The 27,794-nt window shown below is 48.0% G+C and overlaps 1 protein-coding gene and 1 long non-coding RNA gene across 10 annotated transcripts in view; one reads left to right on the top strand and one right to left on the bottom strand.

Annotated features, from left to right (window-relative positions):
- Positions 1-2,955: 2,955 nt before the first annotated feature.
- On the bottom strand, positions 2,956-6,244 carry POU3F3 (POU class 3 homeobox 3). 2 transcript variants are annotated; one of them, XM_069877027.1, is made up of 2 exons: positions 5,017-6,244; positions 2,956-3,500 (listed from the first exon to the last, which is right to left on the bottom strand). In XM_069877027.1, exons 1-2 carry the CDS (start codon positions 6,118-6,120, stop codon positions 3,438-3,440), a joined length of 1,167 nt encoding a protein of 388 aa, XP_069733128.1. In that variant the 5' UTR covers positions 6,121-6,244; the 3' UTR covers positions 2,956-3,437. The 2 variants fall into 2 exon arrangements, with proteins under 2 accessions (XP_069733128.1, XP_069733119.1); XM_069877018.1 differs by lacking the exon at positions 2,956-3,500 and having other exon boundaries at positions 4,751-6,244.
- A 3,013-nt stretch (positions 6,245-9,257) lies between these two features.
- The window catches only part of LOC138731266 (uncharacterized), a 33,175-nt gene continuing 14,638 nt past the window's right edge, over positions 9,258-27,794 (top strand). For 2 of the 8 annotated variants that reach the window (XR_011339153.1, XR_011339150.1), the window contains exon 1: positions 17,841-17,922. This is a non-coding gene — a long non-coding RNA (uncharacterized lncRNA). Of the gene's footprint in view, positions 9,371-17,836; positions 17,923-18,545; positions 18,599-20,875; positions 22,815-27,794 lie in introns of those variants that run through there. The other 6 variants (XR_011339149.1, XR_011339148.1, XR_011339152.1 and 3 more) reach the window with 5 other exon arrangements.

Here is a 27,794-nt window from a genome sequence, read left to right as displayed (position 1 = left end):
GCGGGGGCCGCTCGCTGCCTGCCTCTCCCCTCTCTCCCGCCGCCTATTGAAGGCTGCGCCCGCTCCATTATTCCAAACTGCAACTGAAAATACCGGCGGGGTGAACCGCCTCCCCGCATCTCCTCCGCTCGCTCCATCCATCCATCCGCCTCCCGAGCTCCTCGCCAGCCCTGGGTATAAGCAAAACCGGTCCCTGTGTCCCTAAAGCGCTCGCCCCGAGCCTGCCTGCGAGCCCGGGACTTGTTGCATCCCTTTTAGAGTTTGATTAATTGCCCTGGAACTGAAGCGAGCGAAGAAGCTCACGCCTACAGTTTGGTCCCGCAGCCTGCCAGCTACAGCCGTAACCTTTACACTCCCCTGCAAATCGGAACAAGCACCTCTGCGCCTCAAAAAAAAAGGGCATCCCTGTGCGAATATATATATAGAAGTATCGCTTTTGCTGCGGCTTGAGGATGTTGATCATTTATTACAAAAATAAACGAATAAATACAACAATATATTGTTGCTTTCGACAGGATAAATATTTTACAAATATATAATTTAAAAAACAAATTTAATTGTTAAAATTATTTAAAATATTACACTTATTGATAAAATTATCAATAGTATATACTGCATTTCATAGTAGAACCGATTATTCTCTAAACGTTCCATTTAAAACCATTCATACAAAACAAGTTATGAGCATTGTAATGTGCAAACACGAGTCACTACATTAAAGCGTAAGGATTCTGTAAAGATCACTTTCCGATAGGAACCGCTGCGTTTTTTAAACCAAGATAGAGCTCTGCTATATTCCGGGAAATACGCGGATCAACAGCAGTGAGATGACTATTTTAAATACACCTGAAAATGATTTATTGTGCACAGACTCGACGGGGGAAGGATGGGATGGGAGTGAGAAGACTGGGGCCACCGGATATGAAAATGTAAACTATAAATAATCACATCTAGGGATTACTCAGACTGATCAAACATAACTTTGTAAAACATTTGGATTCCCTTTAGGCAGGAAAGAAAAAAAGAAAAGAGAGGGGGAAAAAGGGAGTAAGGAAAATTATGCCGACTCAGTTACCAAGCACAGAACACTGATATTATAAATGAATACAATTACTAAATTCATTAAGAGATCTGCCGATATATAACAATATTTTCATTATTTACACGTGTAACAATATAACCCTTAGCGCAAACCTTCTCAGTTATTATCTACCTCTTGTTATCTCATAGACTCACAACCCTGAAATTCCTAAATACATTCAAAGGATTCCATTTCGCGGGGGGGGAGTGGGGGGAGAGGGAGGGGGGAGGGGGCGAGCGCCCACGGCCTCACTTTTTCTGCATAACAAGTCCACGGAACGGGCGCGTTTTGCTGATCCCTCCGACCAAACGTTCCCTCCTCCAGCCTAAACCCCCAGCTTTTCTTAGGCAGCAACCCGCCAAGGTTGCCTTTTAATAGAAACCAGTGTGAAGCCTAACGCTAGCTCTTTGTTGCCATCCAAATCCAGTAACCAAATACCGCTCCGAAATTTAAATAGACCTGCTCCGTCCGTCTCCAACAAACCGCTCTCCTCCATCCGTGAAAACCAGGATCCCACCTCACGCGTCAGTGGTACCCGGAGAGCAGCCCTGCGCTGCCAGCCTCCAGCCTTTCCCCTCCCGAGCCGCAAAACTAGCCAGGAGCTTTTTGCTAAAACGAACAAAAGAAAGCGCGTCCTTTACCCTTTCGGGTTTTCTCCCCCTTTGTTGGGTTGTGGGGTTGTTACTTTTTTTTTTTTTTCCTTTTTCTTTTCCTCTCTTCCTCCCCCTTTTCCCTTTCCTCCGTGTCAGTAGGGCCTTTCGGATTTCACAAATCAAACCGACGGGGATATTTACTACGAGCTGGTGTTAAAATAACGCATCCCGGCGCACGGCTCCCAGGTTGGCTTTGATTTATGGACTGACACAAGGCCTGTCTGAAAGGAAGAAATGTTTGTTGTTCCTACAAGCAGTTTTCTGGGGGTTTAAACCCAACCCTGCCTCCGCAGCACGCAGGGAAGGAAAGGGGGGAGGGGGACGCGGGTGGGAAGAGGGGAGGAGGAAGAGGAAGGTGAGGAAGGAGCCACGAAGGAGATGGATCATAAAAGGAAACCTTATTCTCTGGTAGACTATCACCGGGGGCGAGAGGAGGCGTTAGGTGCAGCTCTCCAGTTCCCACAGCCTCCCCGGCTTCAAAATGAGAGCTGAGACGGTCATTCACTTGTTCCTATATCGCAATAAATTATAGCGGATAAATATGACAGCCCAGCTAGTGCATCTGTTGGCATCTCCAGCATTACTCACACACGCGTGTTTGCAAAAAAAAAAAAAAGAAGGTACGGCAGCGCTGTGGCAGAGCGGAGGAGAAAACTAGACTACGACACTTCACACCCCATAGAAAAAAACCTAAAACAACAACAACAACAGCAGCAACAACAGAAATGGTGAACTAGGCGGACCGCAAGTAGGATGCTGAAAGTGTTATTCTATATACCCTTCTGGGGAGGGGGAAAGTACCTTCTCGTCGAATTATAAAGCTGAATCGAATAGAAGTAGTTATACAGACAAAAAAACCGCATCAAAATAAATTATAGCTTAGCCCCCCCCTTTTCCCCCGAAGCCTCAGTCTGAAGAGAGGAAAAACAAGACTGAACTTTTGGGAGCATCCCTGCTCGCGGCCAGCGGGGTGGGTTCAGCCAAGCGCCCGCAGCGACGCGCAAGCCTCAACCCGACCCAGGCGGCCCTGTCCTGGGAGAAGGTGGCCTGGGACCCTCTCTAACTCGCCCTCCTTGCCCCGGGGTGGCTGGAAGAGGCGGCGGAGGGACGGGAGCCCCCGGCGGGGGTGGCGGGGGGCGTGCGGCCGGCGGGTCGGACCCTCCGCGCTTCCCTCTCTCCAGCGTTTCCAGAATTCCCCTCCAGAGAACCTGGGGGGTTGTTCGTTATTTTTTTTTTCCTTTTTTTTTTTTTTCAATCGACACAGTGTTTATGCATCAGACACAGACTATTTCATTCTAACAAATTTATTTTCTCAATCAGCTCTTACGGAATCACTACTCAAATTAAATTACAATCAAATTATCACATCAAAAGATACCCTTATTACCTAACAACTGTCCATATTTTCATTTCATTTTGATTTGTGCTCGTCTGAAAAAAACACGTAATACAAGATCTGGGGAAAAAATAAATTACCGTTTTGCAGCAGTTCATAGGTATTCTGAATAAAATATTAAAAGAAGTCATTTAATGAAAATATAAAGCAAATTTTTTTTTTTTAGATCAACAACGGATCTAACAATTCTATATTGCCGTCTTTTTGAAAAGTCTGTTTATTAAAACCTACCAAAAACACTGCTTGGAAATGGCAGTATTATATAATCACATCCACAGCACCCATTCAATCAAAGTTGGCAACGGATTTAGGAGAGGAGAAGTTCAGATAAGTGCAGCTGCAGATGCTCAGTCCTTCTAAATCCCTTTATCTTAATCAGTCCAGAAATAAAAAATAAAAATATTAATAAAAAAAATATTAGCAGTGGATTTTTTTTTTTTATGACTCTTCCGTGATGATTGGCAGCCATCAGGAGCAGGACTTTGACAGCCCTAAATTATTTCCCTTTCTCTCGCTGGTTCCCTTAATTCATGCAAAGTCCTTCTACAGAGCTCGAACTTTAGGGACCAACAACCTCTCCTTCTCCCACCCTCCCCCCGGCGTCTGTCCCTCCCCCTCTTTCTCCTCAGGGTCAGTTTTTTTCGGCGTGCGGGCATTTATTTCCATATTTTTGTTCTCTAGCTATACCTATATATATAGATAAATATATATATATGTATTTGCCTCCCTATGCAGTCTGCTTGTTTTTAGTGCTGTGTGCATAATTTTTTTTTTCCTGGAAAAAGTGGCCCCTTTCATTTCGCAGAACATATAGATATATGTTTTCAGAGTGGATGTCTGCCTTGCACCAAAATTCTACGGTTTGGCCAAGAAAAACAGGGTGCTGGAATGCAGCAGGCACCCTCTGATTGACCAGATTATTTTGCTTCTGCTTCCCTTTTTATTGGATTGCTCCCATTTAAAAAAAAAAAGAATAAAGAAAAAGAAAAAAATAAAAAGGAGAGGAAAAGAAAAAGAAGAGGGATAGAGAAAGGAGAAGAGAAGTTTCCGTGATTCATAGAAGAGAGCCCTTTTGGGGATAGAGGGGAGAGTGCAGGGAGGGGGGGAAGGAGGGGAGAGAAGAGGTGCAGACATCAGTGGCGTTCCTGGCTGCGAGAGGGGGCTAATTTGGAGAGTGAAAAATAAAAATAATAATAATAATAATTAAAAAAAAAAAAAGCCCGGAGCCCCCCCCCCCCCAAACCCAAGCCCTCTCCCCACAACCAACCCCCCCCGGCACATCTGCAGGTTTGGTGCATTATGCATCTCCACCCCTGTTTTCCCAACACGGTCTAAACGCTCTCTCGCTCGGATCGACCTTCGCCGCCGCTCCCTATCGGTATCGACCTTATATATATATATAGATGCACGCGTCTATCCATCTATATATAAACGCAAGGAGTCTGCACGAGCCTGGATCGTGTGTGTTTGCGCTTGTTTTGTGTGTGTGTGTGTGTGTGTGCGCGCGTGTGTGTGTGTGTGAGCTGCGGGCGGCGGTGCCGGTGGCGGTGCCGGTGGCGGTGCCGGTGGCGGCCCCGGTGCCCGCCCCGGCCCGCGGTGCCCCCCGGGCCGCCCGCGGGGGCCCCTCACTGCACGCCGGTCTGCAGTCCGTGGTGAGGGGGCGGCGTGTCGGAGCTGACGGCGCCGACCTGCGAGTAGACATCGTCGGGGGTCTGCTGCTGGATCCCCGGGGGGGTCATCCGTTTCTCTTTCTGCCTCCGATTGCAAAACCAAACCCTGACCACCTCCTTCTCCAGCTGCAGGCTGTCCGCTAGGTTCGTAATCTCCTGGGCGGAGGGCTTGGGGCATTTCAGAAAGTGGCTCTCCAAGGCCCCCTTGACACTCACCTCGATGGAGGTCCGCTTCTTCCTCTTCCTGCCCTGGGCGGCGATCTTGTCGATGCTGGTGGGGCTGCCCGTGGAGGAGTCGGCTTCCTCCAGCCACTTGTTCAACAAAGGCTTCAGCTTGCACATGTTCTTGAAGCTGAGCTGCAGGGCCTCGAAGCGGCAGATGGTGGTCTGCGAGAAGACGTTGCCGTAGAGGGTGCCCAGCGCCAGCCCCACGTCGGCCTGGGTGAAGCCCAGCTTAATCCGCCGCTGCTTGAACTGCTTGGCGAACTGCTCCAGGTCGTCCGAGGTCGGCGTGTCCTCGTCCGAGTGCGGGTCGTGGCTGTTGACGCCGCCGTGGTGCGGCGGGTGGTGCCCGGGGTGCTGGTGGTGGTGGTGGTGGTGGTGCCCGGGGTGCTCGCCCAGCTCCGGCGTGTCGCCGCGCACCAGCCCGGGGTGCACCAGGCTCTGCCCGCCGGGGGGGGGGCTCAGCATGCCGTTCACCGTGAAGCCCCCGGGCTGCGAGTAGAGGAGCGACTGCTGCTGCTGCTGCCCGCCGGCCATGGAGGGCAGGTGGGCGGCCGCCGCCGCCGCCCCCCAGGCCGCCGGGTGCCCCTGGTGCGGGGGGCCCAGGTGGGGCGGCCGGTGGTGCAGCGCCGCGCCCGCGTGCAGGTCGTCGCGCCCGCCGCCGCCCTTGACGTCGGGCGGCGGCGGCGGCGGCGGCGGCTGCTGGGGGCTGCCCGTCATGCCCACGGGGCTGCCGGACCAGGGCGAGCCCGCTTCGGCGGCGGCGGCGGCGGCGGCGGCGGCGGCGGCGGCGGCGTGGGGCAGGGCCGTCACCCACTGGTGGGCATGGCTCAGCATATGGCCGCCGTTGCTGGCGGCCATGGCGCCCGGCATGAAGTCGCTCTGGACCATCTTGGCCGCCGGGTCGCCGCGGTAGCCGCCCGCCACCGAGGTGACGGCCACGCCGCCCGGCTGCATGCCGCCCCCGCCCCCGCCGCCGCCGCCGCCGCCGCCGCCGCCGCCGCCGCCGCCTCCGCCGCCCGAGTCGGCGTGGACGATGGAGCCGGCCGCCAGGATGCCGGTGCCGGGGAGGTAGGGGTTGGAGGTGGCCGCGGCCATCCCGCCGCCGCTCGCCCCCGCCGCCGCCGCCGCCGCGCCGCGAGCGCCCTTGCCCGGCGCTGCCGGGGCCGCTGCCGGGGCCGCCCGCGCCGCCGCCGCCTTCCCAGCCTCGCCGGGCGCCGGGGCGCGGGGTTCACCTGCTGGCGCCGCGCTCCGCTCCGCCGGCCGTCCTGCCTCCGCGCCGCGGCCCGCGCTCCGCCGCCTCTCGCCGCCACCCGCTCGGCTCCGGCTTGAGTTTTAAAATCGCGCTGCTTCTCTTTCTTGTTGTTGTTGTGGGGTTTTTTTTTCCAAAAAAAAAAAAAAAAAAAAAGGAGAAATATTCAGCTGTACATGTATTTTTCCTCCGTCGCCTTCTTCGCTCGAGTTTGCTGCTCGCAGGGAGGAAACCAAACAAAGGCTAAAAAGCGAAAAAGAGCGGGGGGGGGATCAAAAAGCCCCCGTGCCTTCTCCCCTCCGCTCCCCTAGGAGTACATCTCCACCTCTCAGCCTTCCCCTCTCAGAGTGAAACTTTTCCTTTTCTTCTTCCTTTAAGGCTTTGTGTGTGGGTATAATTTCCTTTTTTTTTTTTTCCTCTGTCTCTCTTTCTCTGTCTTTCTCTCTCTCCTCGGCTCCTCGTTCTCCTTTTTTGCTCTTTTATTTGCAAGTTTTGTTGGTGTCCTAAGAAAACTTCCTGTGATGATGATGGTGGTGATGGTGGTGATGATGCATTTCTCAAAGTTGTGCTGTTGCTGGAGCACTTTGTTCCCTTTGAAACAAGAGTCCTGCCGGAGCCTTCTTGCTAGAGGCACGCTCTGGATAAGACATTTTTTTTCTCTCTACCTTTCCTTTTGGCGGTCGGAAAAAAAAAATAAAAACCAACAAAAAACACACCAAGTAAAAAAAAAAATATTCAAAAGTTGAAATTTCTCGTTACCTCGCGAATTGTTTCTCTCCCTCTCCCGCTCGCTCACTCTCTCGCTCGGTTTGTTGTTTTTTTTGGTTGGTTTTGGTTTTTTGTTGTTGGCTTTTTTTTTTTTTTGGTGTTTGTTTTGCTTTTTTTTTTTTTATTTTAATTCCAGCAGTTGGTCGAGGGAGGAGGCGGAGGAGGAGCGCCTCGGTGGAGAGGTGTGTGTATGTGTGTGTGCATATATGGTATCCTTTATACACTAACTCCAGCGGGGAAGTTGGCTGCCGGGCTGGCAGCGCGCACTGCCGGTGCCGGAGTCCCGCCGCTCGCCTCTCCCCGCCTCCCTCTCCCGGGCCGTGCCCGCGCCCTCCCCTCCCTCTTCCCCTCCCTCCCTCCTCTCCCTCCTTTTCCCTCCCCTCCCCTTCCCTCCCTCCCACCGCCCCCGCCGCCGGGAGCCCGGCGGCCGCCGCCCCCGCCGATTGGCCGCTCGCCCCGTGACGGACCCCGCGCCGCCGGCCGCGCGGCGCCCCCCCCGCCCGTTCCGATTGGATGCCTTTTAATTTAGGCAAAGAGATCGAACGCGCCCACTTCCCCCCCCCCCCTTCCTTCCATCCCTTCATCCCTCCTCCCTCCATCCCTCCTCCTCCTCCCTCCTTCATCCCTCCCTCCGCCTCTTAACTCTTCCAGCCCGGCGGACACACACGCACCTCGCAAAGCTCTCCCGCCGCCGCTCGGGCAGCGCTAATAATTAATAACAACAACAATAACAATAATAGCAACGACGTAGAAGCCGCTACCCAGCGTCCCTCCCGCACCGGTACCCGGAGCTGCCCCCCCGCCCCCCCGCTCTGTGTCTCCCCCCCCCCCCATCCCGCCCGCTCCCTCCTCCCTTTGTCCGCCCCGCCGGGGGATGCGGAAGGGAAGGTCCGCGCCCCGCGCCCCGTCTCCGCGCCGTGAAACGCGGCGTTATCCCCCGTCCAGCGGAAAGAGTTAACGGGGAAGGCGGGGGGAGGGCGGGGGAGCGAGGTGGGGGGGGAGGGGGGGGAGAGACGCGACCGAGCGGAAACGCGGCGCGCAGCAACCTCAGTGAACCGGGGAAAAAAAAATAAAAAAAGAGAAAGTGGCAACAAAAACAAGGGCGAATTAAACGCTCCTCGGGGACCGCCGGTGCAGTAGCGCCGCTCGGACATCCAGGGGACACGGCGCTGCATCCCGAGCGGCGTTCGAACTGGGGGGGGGGCATGAACGCGGGGACAGTCGCCGTGTGGTGTGTGTGTGTGTGTCCGTCCCCAATCCCAGACTCGCCCCGCACGCTTCGAGCCCCGGGGGAGGCGGGGAAGCGCGTCCCGCCGCGCAGCGCCCTCCCTCCGCGCCCGCGGAGCGACCCGCGCCGCCCGCCCGGGGCTCTGCGCGGCCCCCGGGGCGCACGGCGCAAATACCGCGGTAGGTAGCTTCGGAAAAAGCGTTAAAGTGAGGAGCACGCCTCCGAAGGGCTCCGGTAACTAAATCCCAAACACAGCGATTATTTTATATATATATATATATATGTATTTTGTTCCCATGCGTCTTCCAAAGGTTTCTTTTTTATATACGAAAGATCCAACACAGATTTCATTGAATAAATCTGAGATGTCCAGGTGCAGACGTTTGAATAGTCAGTGCCAGAACCCCATGTTTTCCTTTCCAGCCGATTTTGCTTGGATCAGGCTCAAAAACCGAGTGAGTCTCGTGGTTTTGTTTACACTGAATGGGGAGGATAGGAACGGTGCCATGGGGCCGTCTTTCATTAATATACAGTGAGGATTTTGTCTAAATTACTGCTATGAATTTCACAGTACACGCTTTCAAAAGCCGTCTCAGGTGGCCTGATGAAACGTGATAGCGCCTCTGCAAACAGATCTACTTTCTTAATAAAAAAAGGAGGGGGGGGAATCCCCCCAAAATAAAATAATAAAAAAAAATGTACACCCTCATCACGGCGACAACAAAAAATAAAGCTCGGGCTGGAGTAATGTCTTTTATTAAAAAAAAGAAAAGGCAACAAACAAACACAAAACCACACACAACAACTTAGTTCCCCAACTCTTCCCACCCCCTCCCTTGCAGAGTGTGATTGTTTTGTCTGGAAAAAAATCCAAAGTATAACAAGGGGAGAACAGTTAGTGCTGATTTTCATTTGCATAAATTTTCATATATTTTGGTGAAAATAATAGACTAGTGGAGAGCGGGGCTTAGTGGAGTCAGTGCAAAGGAAAATCTTAACATGGATCGTTTCGCTGGAGTTGAGAACATGCTTTTTCCCCCCTGTCACCTTATTAAAATCAAAAATTAAAAAAAAATCTCTAAATCCTGGAAGTATGATCGGTAAGTGTTTTTACTTATTTTTATCTACTTTTGCTTTCTTTAAAGTCTTCTGGATATATATTTTCAAAAGCTTAGGACAAGACAGGGAAACCCATGGCAACTGCCTGGAAGGAAACAGGCTTTTTAAAAAAAAAAGAAAGGGGGAAAGGGAAAAAACCAACCACTAGCAACAAAAAGCACCTTAGTGAAATATTACATAAAAAGCATGGATTCATTCCAAAGCTCAAGGCAGCAGAGCAATTCTTCAGCACTGGGAAGTCTTTCTGGTTACTACTTCACTTTCTGGTATCTGTTAATTCTTGTAACACCAGGACTCGGAGGGGAGGTGGTGGTGAGGGGTTGGGGGCGGGGGGGTGGTGGTGAAGAAGAAGGAAAGCTCTCGAAAATATTACGGATTTGTAAAGGAGAGGAGAGGCAAAGATGAGGGCTCGTTTCCAAAAGCTGCTTCTCGGGGCTGGGCCCGGGGGGAGCGGTGTCTCCCTCCCGGAGAAGGGCCGGGGAGCGGGTGACCCGGGCACCTGCTGGCAGCGCGGGTGCGGGGGGAGGCGGGGAAGGTGCGGAGCGGCGGTGCGCGCAGAGGGTTAATGTTGTAACTAGGGAACAGACGGTTAAGCACAACATCTAGAGCTCTGTAGTGAAAGTCCATCAGAAAGAGTATAATCAATCAAAACTAACCAGGACATCCCTTCATTTTATTCTCCAAGGAGATTGGGGCTGGAAGATTGCAGACCAGATTTCACTTTGTTTCTCTCTCTTGACAGTCTCGCCTGTCTCTCCGCTTTCCCCGAATCCCGACTAATTGAGAGGTGCAGGCTAACGATCTGAAACTCTTTCATAGCGTTTGGGGCAGTGTGATAAATAATGTGATAAATAATGTAGGATGAAATTAGTAGGCCAGATACCGCTCCTGAAAACTTTACCGAGGCTTAAATATCCCATTACGTGACTTTCATTTATTTTAATTTTGCCGTGTTATTTGCATAATTTTTTTCCTCCCCCCTCATCCCCCCCCCCACCCCATTGCTGCTCTTTTGGACACACAATAGCTGGTGATCATTGTAATTTCCTAGAATTAGTTACTTCTTTGAAAACGGTCGATAGTCAAATCAATAAAATGGCTTGTAAAACTAGGGAGGTGTAGGTTTCAATTTGGGGGGGAGAAGAATCGCTCATTTTCCACTTCTTGTTGACGTGCCCAGCGTCTCTTTTGACTGGGGTTAACTCTGTGTGCTCCATCGGAACAGATGCCGTATAGAGCTGCTCCCTCAAGATCATTTGTTTCCTTGATGGGGGAACATTTCTGAGCAGAACATATTGGTTGCCATAGAGAAAGAAATAAAAGGAAGAACACTAGTCACATTAAGCTATATGTTTGTGCACTGGGCTTTAGATAAAAGGACCCCAGTTCAAGCCAGAGAGAACCGGGGCCAAACCCGAGCTCCTTTAGCTTCGCTAAAAGCTAGCTTTATTTTGTTTTGGACTTTTTACGGTGGAAACATGTAGGCTAATTTTATTGGCCGTCGTTAATTTTATACGACACGGCTTGCTGAGCAAAACCAACTTTGGCCGCGCTCCGCCAGGCGCCGCTCGGCCGCCAGGGGGCGCCCTGCGGCCCCTCCGGCCCCGGCGCGGGGGGCGCAGCCCCGGCCGCCCCCGGTCCCGGCTCCTCCCGGTCCCCCCCGCATCCCGGGTACCCGGCTCGCGGGGAGAAATCCTTAAAAACTCCCTGGGCCGGCGAGGAGGGAGCGGGGCGGCGGGAGGGAGGCAGCGAGGAGCGGGGGCGCCGGTTCGGAGGCCGCCCCAAAAGCGTCCCGGTTGGTGCGATGCCTCCAGCGGACCCGGAGCCTGCGAGGGAGAGAGAGCAGCTAATTAAACACCGCGATTAGGGGTGACCTAGGGTACCACACGTGGGGTTGGTTGTCCCCTAAATAAGGCGCTTCGGTCTCTGTAGATGCAATAAAACGACTGGTGGTTGTTTTTTTTTTTTTGTTTTTTTTTTTTGTTTTTTAGATCATTTAATATTTGATCGCCGTATTAAACCTGGAAAAGCGGGGTTCAGGGATTTTTTTTTTTCCTTCTCCCCTTTCCCCCCAGCTGGTCATTCTCCCCCCTCCCATCCCTCACTTTTCTGGTTTTCGAGAGCCAGCGCCCCCCCCCCCGCCGCCTCCCGCCCTGCCCGCACCGGCCACACAACTTGTCGCCGTCCGGGACACTTACAGGCGTTAATATCAACTAAAACCAACAACATCGACAGGGACCCCAGCTTAGCTTGCCACGGCTCGATTCTCAACCCATTGCCCCTATGCGCCCGCTTCTTTTCTCTGTTTCCCTCTCTAAGTGGTTGCAAGAGGGGATAAGAGTGAGAAATTTAGGGTTTGGGGTTTTATTTTTTTTTGTCTTCCTGCCTAAGGATGGTTGCTTCTCACTCTCCCCTCCTCTCCTCCCTCAGCTCACCGTTACGGAGCTGGCACAGGAGAATAAGCGTGGCTGCAGCATCCCCAAAAACACCTGTAAGGGGGATGTCCCGGGCGGTCCCCGGGGCGGCCCTGGGGGGGGTGTGTGGGGTGGAAGCCACTTTTTTCCCCCCGAACTGGAGCCCCAACAGTTTCCGTGCGTCTGGGAAAGTTTTATTCCTTGCCTCCTTAAAGGAAAGACCAGTTGGAGTCGTGGAAATCACACAGCCCATAAATATGATAGAGCCTGGCAAGATGAACTCCCCGCCTAAAAACCTAGCACATACACACACAAAATGGGGGGAAAAAAGGAGAATAATAATAATAAAAAGAGAGCAAACTAATCAAGGAGAGAAAACGACTTACAAGAATATACACTTTTCATTTTAAGTGTTCGCGGGTCTTCATTTGGAAAACGGAGTGAAGTCTCCGTGTGTAGTGACCGTGTGGGAACACGGTTGAGATATTGACATGAACAAAACTTTCCACCTACCGCATTTGGCGAAACCAGCACCAGCAATATTCCATACTAGTCAAACACATTTCCAGAGCGCAATTCCCCTCAGAAACCTGGTGCCTTACTTGAGATTTGCCATAGTTTGGTGACCTCGCCTCTGGAGTGGGGGTGAGGGGGTGGGGTGCTGAGTCGAAAGAGCGCAGAGAAGTTCAACATCCCGGGGTTGGAGCTGAGCGGATTCCTCCCCCGCTCCCCCCTTTCTTCCCCCCCCCCCCGCCCAGTTTTCCTTTGCCTCCTCCTTTCCCCAACCCTGCAAGTGCAACCTGCGCTCTGCTTTAAACAAACCAAGAGTTAGCAACAAGTTAATTCGGCAAAACTTAACTTTGTTGGCTGCCTGGGAAAAAGTCCGGCTCGACTCGGACTGCTGGGTCCACGCCTGCAGTGTCTTTCTAATTCGAAAAGTGCTACAGAGAGCACTTTTTATCCTTCTCCCCCCCCTTTCTTTTAATAAACGTCTACTTTGTCCTTTGTAAAATAGATGTGGAAGCGATACTGTCGCCGAGCTAGGGAAGAGAAAGTGAATGTTTACCGTGTTTAGTATTCATTTACTTATAGTGGGAAACGATTAGGTATCTCCTAATATAACCGTGGAGACCAACTGCCTAATTAGCATTTACAAATTAAAATGTTAAACATAAAGACATATTCCGTATACAGTCTGCTATATGTAAAACACATTCGTGCATAATACAGCAGTCAGCTGAAAACGTGAAGTTGACTGGCTTCCAGATATGTTGCATTCTTGGCTAATGTGTTCTGCTCTGGGTTTTTCAAGCTTACCCACACTGTAGTTCAGAGTTCTTATGACCACGTTGATAGCTGCACTAGGGATATTACACTAACCAATCTGGAGAAAATAGGAAAACATACAGATTACTTTTAAAGGCTGGCGATAAGAACGATAAACACAATAGGCAGGCGGACCATTTCTCCACAGCTTTTATTCTGAAGGCTTCACTTGGAAACTTATTTATTGTTTTGAGCACAACAAAGCATTTCGGGTTCTGTAATAAATTAGAACAATGATACAGAACTGCACATGCAAAACAAGATAGCTTTTAAAATAGAGGTCCTTTCTTTCCCAGCTGCATAATTCTGATATTACCCAACGTGTCGTGCTTAGGGTTCACCTCACACGTACTATAATGAAAGTTGCCAAATGAATGGAACAATCTATCTGTTGACTTGAGCTCAATGTAGACACATTACATATGATGGAAACATAATGCTCCCACCGACGTTAAAATCAGAGGGATATATAGTTCCAATCCAGCTCCTTGAACATGTAGATTTTTATTTATAAGAATAATCGTGCATGTAGCAACATAAAAAGGGGATTTACAAGTTGGAGTCTTTTAAAAGAGACTGTGAAAACCTTAGCCCTACTTTTATTAGACATGATATCATTCTGATTTGCGTGCTTGCCATCTCAATAGCGTTTCGCATGTGAAAAAAAGAGATCCATATGCATTACATAGATTTTTTTTTTTTTTAATGCACATAAGGACTGGCAGTCTCTTAGTGGATAAGAGGGTGAATAATTGTGATACACCAGAAAACAGTTCGTGCAGTTTGGCAGCTCTGTTTTTTATTATTAGATTTTTTGACATTTGAACTTCTCTATTGTCTGAGGAGCTCAGTGCAGATTGCAGCAGGTCAACCTTAAGGCTGCTCTTTTTGGCATTGCACACAAACATGCACACGCTGTCTGTTCGCCTTGCGTGAATGCAGCAGCTACAGTTTTAACGTGTTTGGTTTTTTTTCTTTAATGCCCATGTATTTAGATTTATCTAATCCACTCGGGGGTTTCACGGTCGCGTGGTTAGTTTGTACGTGCGTTCATTTTAGACCCTTTCCTCCTATCTATATATTTGCCTGATGTTGGATACTTTTAAGTGCTCAGTCGCAGTATAATTTCAGCATCACGATGTTTGATAAAAGGGGCTTCGGTAGCCCTGGGATTAAATGACATATTTCCCCGCAGCTTCGCTCAACTCCATCATGACTCCTACAGTCAAAAGTTAACATTATTCATCATCTCCTCGCATTTATTCCCTCCTCCCCTCTCTAAATTCAACTCCGCCATCCGACTTCGGAAACAATTTCTTGCCGCCTGCTAGTGCTGGAAAGGCGGGGGGGAAGGGGGGACGGACAAGCAGAGGAGGGGAGGGCAGAGGCGGGGATCCGCAAGAACGGCGGGGACCCCTCCGCACCTCACGGCCTCGGGGAGCCCTGGGGAGAGGGAGCGGCTGCTGGGGGGGAAACGCGAAATAGGGATGGATCCCCCCTTGGGTGGGAGGGGGAAGGGGAGCGGGGAAACTGGACCAAACCCGGGCAGGAGAGTCAGTTTGCGCTGAGAAAATCCAGAGATTGCGCCTAAATAACTTTTCCCTGGAGTGATTTGCGCCTCTTCTTTCCTTTTTTTTTTTTTTTCTTTTCCCCTCTCCTTTGGTTGGTGCTGTTTTAAATTGAGACTTTTGCCTCATCTCCCAGGGTGCAAGGACTCAGGCCGTACAACAGCCCATCCGTTCTAGCAGTCTGTCATTTAAAGATGTATCTATATGCGCGCAGAAGTATACGCATACACGCATATAGGTACACGTACACTCCGGCATGCACAGACACATATACGTCTAGATTTGTTTCCCTCATCTCTTCACTCCTCCCTTCCTTCTTTAACAAGCGCCTGATAACGCGTTTAAGGCTTGTTACTTGAACTCTCAGATCAGCATGCAGAAAGGTAATTGCATCGTTTTTCATCAGGAAAGAAAAGAAAGAGGAAAGGGGAGGGGGGGTGTTCCCGTCCCCCCAGACACCCCCCCCCCCCCTCGGTAATCGCTGAGTCACCGTATTGGGGGTCAGTGGGTAAACGCGAAGGAGAGAGCAGCATCTTATTGAAAACCCCCGGCGCAAACAGCATCCCTCTTCAGCTCCAGCCTGGAGATCCCTCCCCTCCTCCTTCCCCCGGATTTATTATTCTGGACTTGGAATAAAGTGGCCTGAGCGCAGCAAGAGCCCGTTTTTGGGGCTGGAAATCCTCCTCAGGCACAGTGGGACCCGCTTTGCTGGGGCGGGGGAGAAAAGCATTAAACTGCTATTTGGGCTGCCGGTGGTGGACTTGGTTTTGCGGGGAGAGAGGAGGGAAGGGTGAAACACCGTCCAGTTCATCTAGGGAAGCAGAGAAAGGGAAAGCTTTCTCTAGGGCTGAGCTCTGATCTGGGCATGTTTATTCCTGTTTAAACGCTATTGTTCCTGCCAGCCTTCGACACAAACAGAAGGAGCGGGGGTGGTGGTGGTGGGGTAGCTGGAACAAAGCTGCTCGAACCCAAGCAACCCCCAAAGGCAGAGGAATAGTTTCTTTTCTTCCCTTTAAAAATGTATGTGACAAGACTTTCTGCCTAAGGTTTTTTTTCCTGCGTGTCTGGTGTGTCCCCCACCCCCCCCCACCTCTGTGAGCTGAGTGGAGTGCCTGGCTGTGATTCACTTACCAGGGCCCATTTGGAGAGGCACTTGTCCCCCCAAGGTGGGTGCCAGGGAGCCTCGCAGGGACAGCTTCTTGGGCCCTTGGGCTTCGAATGGGCTGAAGGAGCAGACTTGAAATCGGTTTTTTCAACAAGGCCTGCAGTGGGAAACAAAGAGGCAGAAATGTTGGGAGCCCAAGGAGAGCCTGAAATACAGAGAGGCATTGAGCTTCCCAGAGATGCTTCAGCTTCTCAGTGGGGGACAGAGTAGGATCCTTTTTGGGCTGGCTCTCTGCAGTTGAGGGCTGGACTGTACGTCCCACACTGAATCAGAGGCATTGTGTGCAAATGAATAAGTGCACATTGTTTTGAGATGCTGCTATTGTATTTGGGGTTGGGAGGAGGAGGGGGTTGTATTTCGTGTGCGTGTGTGTGTGCGGGTCTGTGTGCTTTCAAAAGGTGAGTACAGATTGCAATAGTTGCTGCTCTGTTTTTGTTTGTCAAACAGGGCCCTTCTCTTGGGAGAGGGGCATGTGGCGGATCCCAGCCCAGGATTACATTAATCAAAGCATTATTTCCCCAGGGACGCGCAGCACAAATGATAGTAAATCCTAATAAAATTGGATCGCTGAGAAATTGAACGCTTAAAGTAATCTGCTCTGCCTGATAAAAACTTCAAATTTATAAGATATTATGCATCCCCACCCCCAAACATCTTAGGTATCATCACTGTGTGTGAGTATTATACATCTATCTGGAGGAGAGAAATCACTGCTCAGTTTAACAGGCCCATCAGTATTGAATACGTACATATACATAGATAAAAGTGTATGTGTGTACACGTGCACGTATACTGCGCACACACACAGAGTCATAAAATAAGATAAAATCTATATGCACATAACAGTAATGATTATGGTCGATATTTTAAGGGCTTTGCATACGCCAACTTTGCTGTAGCAGGTGCGGTGCAAGGCTGGGTTGAGGCTGTGCATGGTTGTGTACCAGCTCTGTGCTCTTGCCTGGGGACTCTGTTTTCTCTTGTGTTTTACTGATGCTCACTATGGGCCTCCATGATGGCACCTGCGATCTGAGTCCCACTACAAGCAGCTTTGCTTTTTAAAGTGGAGACCGTGGGAGAGGTAGGGAAATAAAAACCCCAAAATACGTGGACGTGAGCATTTGGAGTTGAGTTTAGAAACCCTTTGAGGCAGATGACCTCCAGAAGGAAAGTGACTTGGACGGGTGGGCATAGCTGAGAGAAGGGAAGGTGTTCCCAAGGCCAGTTGCCTTGCTGCAGGCGTGGGGCGCGCTGCACTTGCAAGCATCCAGCACAGGGCCAAGTCACCACCTCCTTACCCCTTGGCGAGGGCCACGCTGGCCGCTGGCCACTCATTGGCTTCAGATCCTCAGTCTCAGCTACTTCTTCCCTGCAGAAGGAAAGTTTAGTTCGTAATTGCAGCCGTAGGACACGGCAATCGGCTCAAAGAGACCCACTGTCCAGCGGGGGGATAAAAAGGGACCCCCGCGCTTCCAAATGTGAAAGGGGCAGGCGGCATTTCCAGCTGAAACTCTTTGAAAGGCTGCGAGTTTCCCCCGCGGCTCTAAACGCGGAACGTTCCTCCCTTTCCCTCCCTGTCCCGCCGCCCCGTGAGCCCCGACGGTTCCACGCGTGGCCGGGGCCGATCCTGCCCCGCACGCCTCTCCCCCCACCCTCCCTTTTCTGGCACCGCCAGACACCCCGACAGCGGCTCGTCCCTCCCCTCGGCGAGGGGTTTTCTCGCCCCGTCCCGACCCCGCGGGGCTGCGGGGAAGGGTGCTGGCAGCTGCCCCCCTGCTGGCGGGGGGAGGCTGAGCCCTCTCCCGGTCCCGAGATGACGCAGCCCCGGCTCCAGCAGCGTCTCCCGTTTGGGCTGGCTCCGTTTCAGGAGCTCCGTCTCCCCCCACCCCCTTCTTCCCAGCCTTCCTCCTTCCTCCTCCTCCTCGTCTCACCGTCACTCTCAAACACCCCCCACCCCCCCATCCGCCGCCCCAAACTCCTTCCTCAGGACCGTGGGATGCCGGGGAGCTCTGCTGAGAGTTGCCGGTCTCCATTTCCAAGCGGAGAGCCAGCCGGGAGCGGTGAGGCAGCCGGTGGAGGGGGGAGGACGTGTGGGGACGCTCTGGAGGCCGGGGGGAGCGGCGGGGAGGGGGGGGCGAGAGAGGCGATCCATGAAGAGAGGGAGCGGGGGCGCCCCCCTCCCGGGAAGGAGCATCCCCCGCCGCCTACACGGACCCGGCGGCGGCTCCGCTGCCCCGCGGCTCCCGGAGGGTCCCGCACGGTTCCTCTCGCCCTCCCCAGCACCGCCGGTCCCGCTTTTCCTCTATCCCCTTCCTCTTTTCCTATTAAAAAAAAAATAAAAAAAAATTCCCAGCCTCCCCTCTCCAAACCCCATTCATTTACATCCCATTTGGCACCCTCGCACGCTTGTTATCCCCCCCCGCCCCCCTCCGTCCCCGTGCAGACCTACCCTTCTCCCCCACACCGCGTCCCGGGTGCAACCGGATGACAACAAATCAAAGCAGGTTCCAATTTACCCCCGTTGTCTTCCCTTGGACACCCGCAAGGTAGGTATGGCTCGGGGTGGGATGCTGCGCTCCCACTCCCCATGTGTTCAGCAAGGTGCCTTCCTCCCCACCCCACCCTCCCTTTCCTTCTTTCTAGTCCTTAATTGGCTCTATCTTGATGTGCACTTGTTTTGTTTAGCCTATTTTAACATTGCGGACGAGATAGGCAGAAAAAGGAGCGTTTGACTTGGTATGTGTCTCTGATTTCTTCCCTCCCGCCCTTCTCAGGTTAATTTGCATTTGAGGTCTGATTCATATTTCAGAATTCTGGCGTTTGAGGACCGTATAGGAACAGGGCAATCATTTCTGTTTCTGAGGAGGAGACTCTCCTGTTGTTCGCCCTTCTCCATATAATTTCATTGTGTTCACGAGAACAGGAATTTGCATCAGTTATTCTGTAATTTATTTTTTGAAGAGTCAGACCAAATTTAAAGAAAAAAATCTTATTTATTAAATTGCAAAGAGAGCAGCTATGGGGCGTTAAAAAAGTAGCATACATTATTAACAGTGTTGCAAACTTAAAGTTTCAGGCATAGACTATATATTTATATATATGTATTAATCTGCGTTCCTCAGAGTTGGATTTCGAGCTCCTTAACATGATTTTGATGACCGTCAGAGAAAGTTGTCTGTGCAGACGCTGAGATATATTTATAGCTCCTTAGACCTATTTGCAGGTGCTTTTACTGCTGTTTGCTACTCTTGCTCCAGTGCTTTGTAATTATTTCCCTCCTGAAAGGTATTTCATAGGATTAGACACTACTTTACTCATTAAAGATTTTCAGCCCGCCTAGGTTTAACTTCCATCCACAGCTCTGGAAATAGTTCTGTGGCCATGTGGGCTTCATGGTAAGATTATAAAGGATACATGTTCGTATAAAAATATTCTGCTTTATATCCATGGCTCTTTCAGTTCCTTGGATGTGATGAAAGATCTGTCTATGTTTAGGCCTTTACAGGTCCTTTAGGGACTTCCTTCACATATTTTATTCATATATATAAGATTAAATTTACTTTTATATATATAATGATTACATGAATGGCATATGTTGCATAATATGCATATGAGGCATTTCAAGTATTTCTACATGCACACAAATTTATTTTTCACAAACATATATGCGTGCGTACGTGTGTGTTTATACACGTGTGTGATGAAATACATGCTGGAAGAGAACACTACCCAAAATAAAAAATGTTCATAAAGGAAAAGCTGTTAAGGTAGTTCACTGGGAGTTTGCATCTGGTGCCTTGCAAAAGTCATTTAAGTTACAGACTTTACTGTAAATATCTACATACACCCCCTTCTAAGCACAAAAATATTTGTGCATATATTTGTTCTTCTAGAACTAACTAAACAGGGCTATGAATTATGCCTAAAAAGATGCCACTGAGATAAAAAACTTATAAAATAGTAATGGAAAATGGAATTTTATATAATGCCAATGACTTTAGCATGATTCTTGGCATAAGCAATTTAGTGCAATTTCATTTGTCTGAACCAGAGTGATATTACAAAGTGAATTAATAGAACATTAGTACAGGAAAAAAGAAACACTTCTTCCTTTGAAATATGAAGTGCCACTAACTTGAGATGAAACCTGAAAGTCAGTGAATAATATATGGGAAATATTAATATTTTAAATGTATCATATTTAAAATTGCTGTGAACTTAAACAAGGTTTCATAGCAAGAAAAAACGAGTAATTCATTTTAGGTTCCAGTTTTATATTCAACATTTTACAAATGAAGCAATTCACTAAAAAAGTGAAGTCAGGTATGTAAGCATATTTTGTTATTTTGCACATGAAATACAGTCATTATGAAATACGAATTTAATTTGGGAACTGATAAAAAAGAACATTTGTTTTATTTTTCTAATGCACTGCAAGGAAAGCATTTTTAAGAAGCTGATTAATGAGATGAAATGAACTGGTATGGCCCATAATACCTGCATGGGCTTTTATACCTTGTGAAACCGCACCGCAATGGGATCTTTATAAAAAGTATGAAGTCAAGTAATGCGATCATATTTTAAATTTAGAACGAGAGTTGATACGATTCAGCTTGATGTTGTAAAAAGTGAGCCCTCTGGCACCTGGCATTACATTATTTAAAAATTACTCCTGCAAGGAAAGTTAATAGGAAGAGTGTAGCAGAGTTGAATCCCAGCACTTCAGCTCGGGGGCAAATTGCGGTGCCACCGTTGGCCTTGATGTTCATTTTAGCAGGGAGAAAACAGCCCTTAGTCCTCTCCTTTGTACAAAGTCTACCGAGTCCAGCATTTCACTGTCCTGCTCCAAAGAACAGGTACAGGTCAGCCCCTGGAAGCCAAAACTTGTGCTTCTCAAGATGGGCCAGATCCTGCTTATCCCGTTCATTGAAGCCACCTAGAGTTTTGCCTGACTGGAATGAGAAGGATCTAGTCCTTTCACCATTCCCTGTTGTATGTCTATCAGTCCTTAATATTATTAGGGATCTTAATATTACGGATTATTTTTGCATTTATTCGATGTAGGTGGACTTGGTCTGGGACCACATTGACTATGCCCTTACGCTTGAGCCACCTAAGTGTTAGATCCTATCCACTTTGGCTCCAGTGAAGCAGGACAGCAATAATTGCAGTAGCTACGTATGATATATGGGATACAAATGACTGGGCATTTTGAACAGTTGGTCAAAAAAATGTTCCTTTGCGCTGATGGAAAGTGCTGAATACGTGTGAGTTGAGTGAAAAGGGCAGTTGCGTGTTCTGGTGAAGACTCAGTCTGTCACGAGGACTGTAAGCACTTAGGAACTGTCTTGTTGAAGGACAGCAGAAGTCTGGTTAGTCCAAAACCTGATTCTCACGAGGAGCTAGTCGCAGGTTCTACGGAAGAAGGCAGGTTCTTGTTGGTGGGGAAGGTACATGCTTGTCACCTGCCACACAGCAGATCTTTCCCTGGCCACTTTTGCCCAAAGCTCTGGGACATTTGCTAGGCTTCCCACAGTTATCTCCCATTAATTTCAGTACCTTTTGTTGTCACTACAAATGCCCAGTGCACTTCTGTAACTCACTACAGATATTTTGAATTCAGAATAACTATGATGGGATAAAAAGGCTTTTTATTCTTAAATGATTTTACCATTTTATCACAATTTGTTTAAATATACATTTCTCTGCTCTGAAATAACCTTTCTTACCATGTTTATACCTATATGCACAATGCTAACTCATAGTAGAAACATTTTAAAACACTGTGTCATGCTTATACGATAATTATTAATCTTGTCAGAATAAAAAGCATACTAAAAGTACTCCATACAAAGGTTTGCACCTTAACATTTTTGAAAGTTTTTTTTTTAAGTAATCAGAATGTCATAATAGAGGGAAAAACTATATGATATAAAGCACGTAGTAGAAGCCTATGACTCCTACAGGACTATTTAGAAATATACAAATACTATTGTTTTTCTCATTTTGGTTAGTAGACTACTCGCTGAAAAAGTATGTTTTTATTTTTATTCCTGCCTGTGTCTTGCAGTTCTATGAAGACAATGTGAAACAACAAATTCCTAATTTTAGTAGCTATAAATGAAATAATAATAAGGAAGAGAAATGTTCATTATATGTATCTAGAGGGATAAATACACAATAAACATGCAATCTGATAGCAGAAAAAATAACTATTTGAAAATAAAACTGATGCCAAATACAAACAGAATAATGTTGTTCTACCGACTAATGTAGTAGATAAAATGATACAACAAAAAACTACTTTAGAAACTCTCTGTGTTTAGTTCTTTTCCAGCTGAATGTCCATTCTTAATGTTTTATGACCACCGAGACACAGTTAGTGAACAAGTCAGTCAAAACTTTTCTGTCTTTATTTTCATGTCCTGTATCAACAAATCCAAAAACATAACTTGTAGCAACCAACCCCACTCAATATTAGGAAGGTGCATTTGCTGTTTGTAGCTTGGGTTTTATTTGAGACTTGATTTTGCATACTCTCACTTGTATGCTGAAATTGCTGGGGTGTGTGAGCAGTATTTGTAGCATCATCTACTTATTTTGTACAGAAGGGCCAGCTTTTTCCTACAAGGGGTTCATACAGGTACAGGAAAGAGGTACTGGAGAAAAGAGACTATTTTTCATGGGCACTGGGCATTTATCCCTTCATCTGGCTTCTGTGAGAACTGTGAAAACTCAGTATTTAAAAAAGAAAGTGGCTACTTTTCTTTAGAAAGTCAAATGTGGACATAAAAATCTGACTTCTCTTATCTTTGGCTAAAAAAAGGGTAAAATGCTATTGTTGGAAATTTCTTTTTTTATCTTTGTATAGGTTTAACATCAGCTCTATGGATCTAAAGCACAAACCTACCTTTCCCAGTGCGCTGTTTCCTTTGCCTTTTTCTTCAGAGAGGTAGGAGAAATGATTAAACCACTACCACCATGAAAAAAACACCAGATATCAATAATAGAAATTATTGGTCATTATTCAGTTAAGAAAATAAGAAGTCTGGAATCTGCATAGGGTGAATTATGATTTGAAATGCTGATGTTTTGACTTTCTGAAATTAGGATCTCAGTACTGAACTCTTCCAGCTATTTCTTCCTACTGTTAGGAAAGCGTAAGATGCATATTTTAAAGATGTGTTAGAGGGATAGCTTTCTGTACCATGACACACTGAAATGTAAGGAAAATATAGCAAATGTTTTGAGAGACAGCCAATGTCTGGGGAGAGAGGAATATGCGTAGATGCCTCTGCACCGATGAACCCCAGAGTGGGTCGCCTGCACCTGAGGTTACAGGCTTCTCTTCAGAAGAGGAGACGCAGTAGAATTGAAACCTATGACCTTTCGTCAAAGTCCCCTCAGTGCAGCACTGTCAATTTCTGGGATGAATTTTGGCTGAATAGTGTTGAGCCAAAGTTGGAAAGGGGCTCCAATCCAAAACTCTGTGCACTTCTAGTGCCCATACTCAAGGGCTAATTTCTTTGTCTACAAGACATGGTTGAAGCCATGACCCTCCTTCCAGCAAAACCAGGGGCAAGCCGGCTCCGTAGCCCCCAGCAGGACCTGGGGTCTCTTGGATGGGAGTGGTACCCTTCTTTGTTGTGCTGAACCCATAAGGATGAGGCTCCCCTCTGCGTTCCAGCCCCAACTTTGTTCTTGAGTTTCATCTCTATTTGTGCTGCTAGGTTTTTATTTAATTTATTATCCTAGCTTCATCTAGAAGTGATTGGGTTGTGCTCAGCACCGGCTGTCTTGATAGGTTTGAAATTCCTGGGAACCCTCGATACTGGCGGTTTATAAACACAGTAAGCAAAGCTTACGCTGGAATATTAATGGGTGAAATGCATTTTAAAGGGGCACCCATCACTTTGTAATTTTGTCTGTTAAAATATATCAGCTAGGGGCAGTTTGAGGGAGTTGCAGCAATCCACAAGTGTTCTTTGCAATTTAAAGCTTCTGTGTTTTAATTATTTCTTTTTTTCCTGTCACTGTGAAAGATCCCTGGAGACAATGGGGACTGTGACACTGAGGAACAGGTTATCCTGACTGTGCAGAGCGCTGTAAAAAACACAAAATGGGCACAAGTGAATAAAATACAACCCCTCCTTCCTCGCTTCCCTGTTTCTGTAATTTGTGGCATTTGTAGTACTTACATTACATCAGCAGTGGATAAAAAAGAAAAAAAAAGCAGACAGAAATGTGGTCCCTAAAGTGACAGAGCCTCTTTAAATTTGCTTGAAGAACCATCTCAGGGAAAAAAAAAAAAGACATACAACACTGTTCTAGATTTTATTTGTTTAAATGCAAATTTATGGAGCTGGCCACACACCAAAAATTGGAGAGTTTGGTACTGCAGTTGCTTTGGTGTATTTTTCAGCATTGTAATGGGCTACAGGGAGACAAAGAAGAATATGAATATATGGCAGTTGATATTTAGATTTGGGTGACGTTTTTGCTTGTTGTAACTGTCATTTTTTAAAATCCATTTTCCTTCTATGGTGCTATTGAATTGCTGCAGACGTTGATAGAGAAAAGCTGGAATTATTTAATAACCCAAATTAGGAGTGATTTTTGTACTATATTTCTCATTACTAACCTCTCGACTGATGATGGACGCTGAAGTCCATGCTAAACTCACTGTAGGGTAGAGTGGGCTGTTAAGGAGTGAGACAGTAGACCTCTTTCTTACCACCCAAACCTGGTTGCTTTATAAAGCAGTAGAAAGCAAAGCCTTTCACAGGGCATCGAAAAGCGAGCTCAAGCATGACACTACTGTCACACCTTTCACGGTATTTTTTTCAGGAGTCTGCCTCCAATTTTAGTCCAAAGATGCTGTTTTGGGAACTATGTGTCTGGCTCTGGTGTTTGCCTGTTAAGGAAGAGGTATGCCCTTTGTCCCTCACCTGCAGATGGCTTGGATGCTTTTACTTTTCTGAGGCGAGCACTTCCCAGTAGGCTGCATTCACAAGTCCTTTTCATAGCATTAGTACAGAAGCAAGCTACAAAAGAATATTAATCTAATACATTCCAAAATTCAAATATGTGTGATTAATAAGCATTATTATCTATAAATAAGGCTCTAATGATACTTTGGCAGTGTTGTAAACACAAGAATCAGAAGCAATTATTGTCATTATTGTTCTGCAAATACTTTCCATGAATACCAAATGGATATTACTGTCCAGCTCCTTGGCACATAGAAATCCTGTAAAGAAACAGTTGTCAGGCAGTAAGGTCTGGCCGGCTGCTGTTAACTACGTTTGTCTAAAATGCAGTGTACCTAAAGACAAAGCCCACAAGTTATTGAAAGCAAGACAATTGTTGATTTAAAAATTCTTCTTTGTCTTTTGCAACCCCACAAATGATGTTAAATAAAGCCTATGAGAAAGTTTTCACGTCCTGTGAAATCAACTGTTTTTGTGATGGCTGTGATTAAAAATGGAAATGGATTCCCTGCTAAAAAAGCTACCCTTCTTTGTGTCAAACCCACAAAGGTGAGAATGTCCTAGATGAAAGGTGGTGTGAAAATAATGACAAAGAGCATCCCCCCCCTCCTTTAGAGGTAACCCACAGCTACTTTTCAAGGATGTGGGATGAAAGGGGCATTAATCCCTGTCACGTTTACCTCTCCTCAGTTTATACAGGTCCTGTAGACTCGAGTCATGCTGGTGGCCGGGTCCCACTTGCTGTGACACCCCCACTCGCCTTCCTTTGGCACTCTCACCTCCCTCACCAAACCTCACCACTTCAGACGGCGCCAGCCAACAGCAGCATTTTGTGGTGGGTGTCATGTTGTTCTTCAGATGCCAGGGTGTCATCGCGAGCGGGAACAGTGTGGGTCTGGCTCTCCAAATCTGCAGAAAGAAAAAGAAAAAAAACCCACCAAACCCCAAACAGTAAGCTTTACTTTCCAAATGTGTTCAATTCTTCTTTCCTCTCCTTGATATTTGGGGCGTGCAGCACCCTATACCATGTGGTTTAACATTTTGTTCTCTATTTGTAGGTCAACATTTCCATGATTAAACTTCATCCTTTATTCAGCCTGTTCTGGCTAGGCTTCGCAGCACATGTGATATAAGCTGTTTTCACAGCTAGTAGGCCAAATCTTACTCTGGATAAGGGAGCCAAACATATGTGACTGAGTCAGACACTTAAATCAGCTCCCTGGTAAATGGGAGATAACTCCAGGTGCAGTGTTGAACACTGAGAACCAAAAAAGTAGGAAGGGTGGCCAACGTTCCTCCATGTGGGGAAGGAGACGTCCTATGCGCATAGACACTGAAATCATAGCCCTGCCCAAATTTTTCTCTCCCACGTTTGCCTGAGAATATGGAGTCCTTTTCACTGGAGTAATTTGGAATCTTTCCATTGACTTTAGCGGGCTCAGGATCAGGCCAACCTGGGGCAGGCTCAGCTGCAGGCGAGCGTGTGACGTGATTGTGCAGGAGGGGATGAGGTGGGAAGAAGTGAGGTTCTTCTTGGAGAGTCCACTTTCTACTTGCAGCATGCAAGGTGGTTGCTGGGGGCACACAGACCACCCTGCCTACAGCATCACTTTTTTTTCAGTTGCCCTCTCTTAATCTCCCTTGCTTTTCTGTCTCATTTACTGACCAAATCTGGTGACTCTTGTTTTGCCTGGTGGCATGTATCTGTTGCTCTAAAGTGGGATCGGACTGGGCAATCTCTCCTTATAGATCAGGGGAACAATTCCTGGAAGTGCTGGCTGCCCGAAGGGAGCGTTACCCACACCCCAGTAATCTTTGACGCAGAGGACTGGCATTAAAGGATATTCTCTCTCTAGCTGCGTGGCCAGCAGCCCTCCCTCCTTCTCCTGTCCTTCTCTGCCACTACCTGGTAACTCCAGTAAATACAGGGAAGCTTGTTAAGTGCAACCAAAAGAGCCAGATGAGTAGGTGGGTGGCCTATGTTGTCCAGAGCTGCTACATCATTGCTGTGTGATACTCCTACTTTCACCAGGGCTGGACCGACCGGTCCTGGCTGTTGTGCTGCTACACAGCAAGTATCAGAGTTGATTAGAGTGAACAGCAAAGGAGTGCTCCTGCAACAAGTCCCGGGAGGGCATATTTTCCTCAAACAGGCAAGACTGTACCCATAAAGTTGCAGAGAGAGGACAGCACTTCATCTATTATTTGGTGATGAGCTGCGTCATCACACAAGGGAGCTGTCAATGCACAATTTCCCTCAGGAATAAGCCCTTACAGAGCTCCTCTTAGGCTGACTCCCTCAGCTAAAGAAAATACTGGTAATGTAGTTAGCAGGACTTCTGCTGACTTCTGCTTTTATCTTTTTCTACAGCACCCATCCTTTAGCTTTTAGTATATTTGCTTTGATATTTTTTTCTATAGCTTTTTTTTTTCATTTAGAAAAAAAAATCTCCTGCCCCAAACTGAAACTGTTTGCTAGATCTTCATTGGATAGGCTCAAATAATGAATCCTGTGGCTGTGTGAGCACTGTGTTACCCACTGTTTAGAAAGTCCTGTAGTTATAACACACACAGTGGCAGATAAGATGAAGTGGATGCACTATGCTGAGACTTTGAGAACCTGCCTCATGGCTAGGCAGATCCCTGGGTGTGCATGCGGGCATCTGATTGACTTCCCTGCCACTGTGTTGGGAAGAAAAGCCAGCTGGTTACAAGAAGAAAGTTGCTGAGGACTTAATAGAGCACAAGTGCCTTCAGAGCTTGTCATGCAGTTAGGGGACGCTGTCCTGAAGTGAGGCATAGAAGTATATGATCTTGTCTGGTGTGCCTGGGGACATGAAATAGTGCAAAGCACAGGAGGGAGGAGATGAATTTCACACTCCTGGAAAGCAACAGGGAGGGTACCATGATTCTGGCCTCACTGGTGTGAAAGTTAATCAAGA

The sequence above is a fragment of the Phaenicophaeus curvirostris genome, chromosome 1 (assembly GCF_032191515.1).
Source record: "Phaenicophaeus curvirostris isolate KB17595 chromosome 1, BPBGC_Pcur_1.0, whole genome shotgun sequence".
In the NCBI taxonomy this organism is placed as follows: domain Eukaryota; kingdom Metazoa; phylum Chordata; class Aves; order Cuculiformes; family Cuculidae; genus Phaenicophaeus; species Phaenicophaeus curvirostris.
This window is presented reverse-complemented; position numbering and strand designations above follow the sequence as displayed.

Coding starts and splice junctions, on each gene's coding strand:
- POU3F3 (XM_069877018.1), bottom strand. CDS start 6,120: ATGGCCGCGGCCACCTCCAACCCCTACCTCCCCGGCACCGGCATCCTG.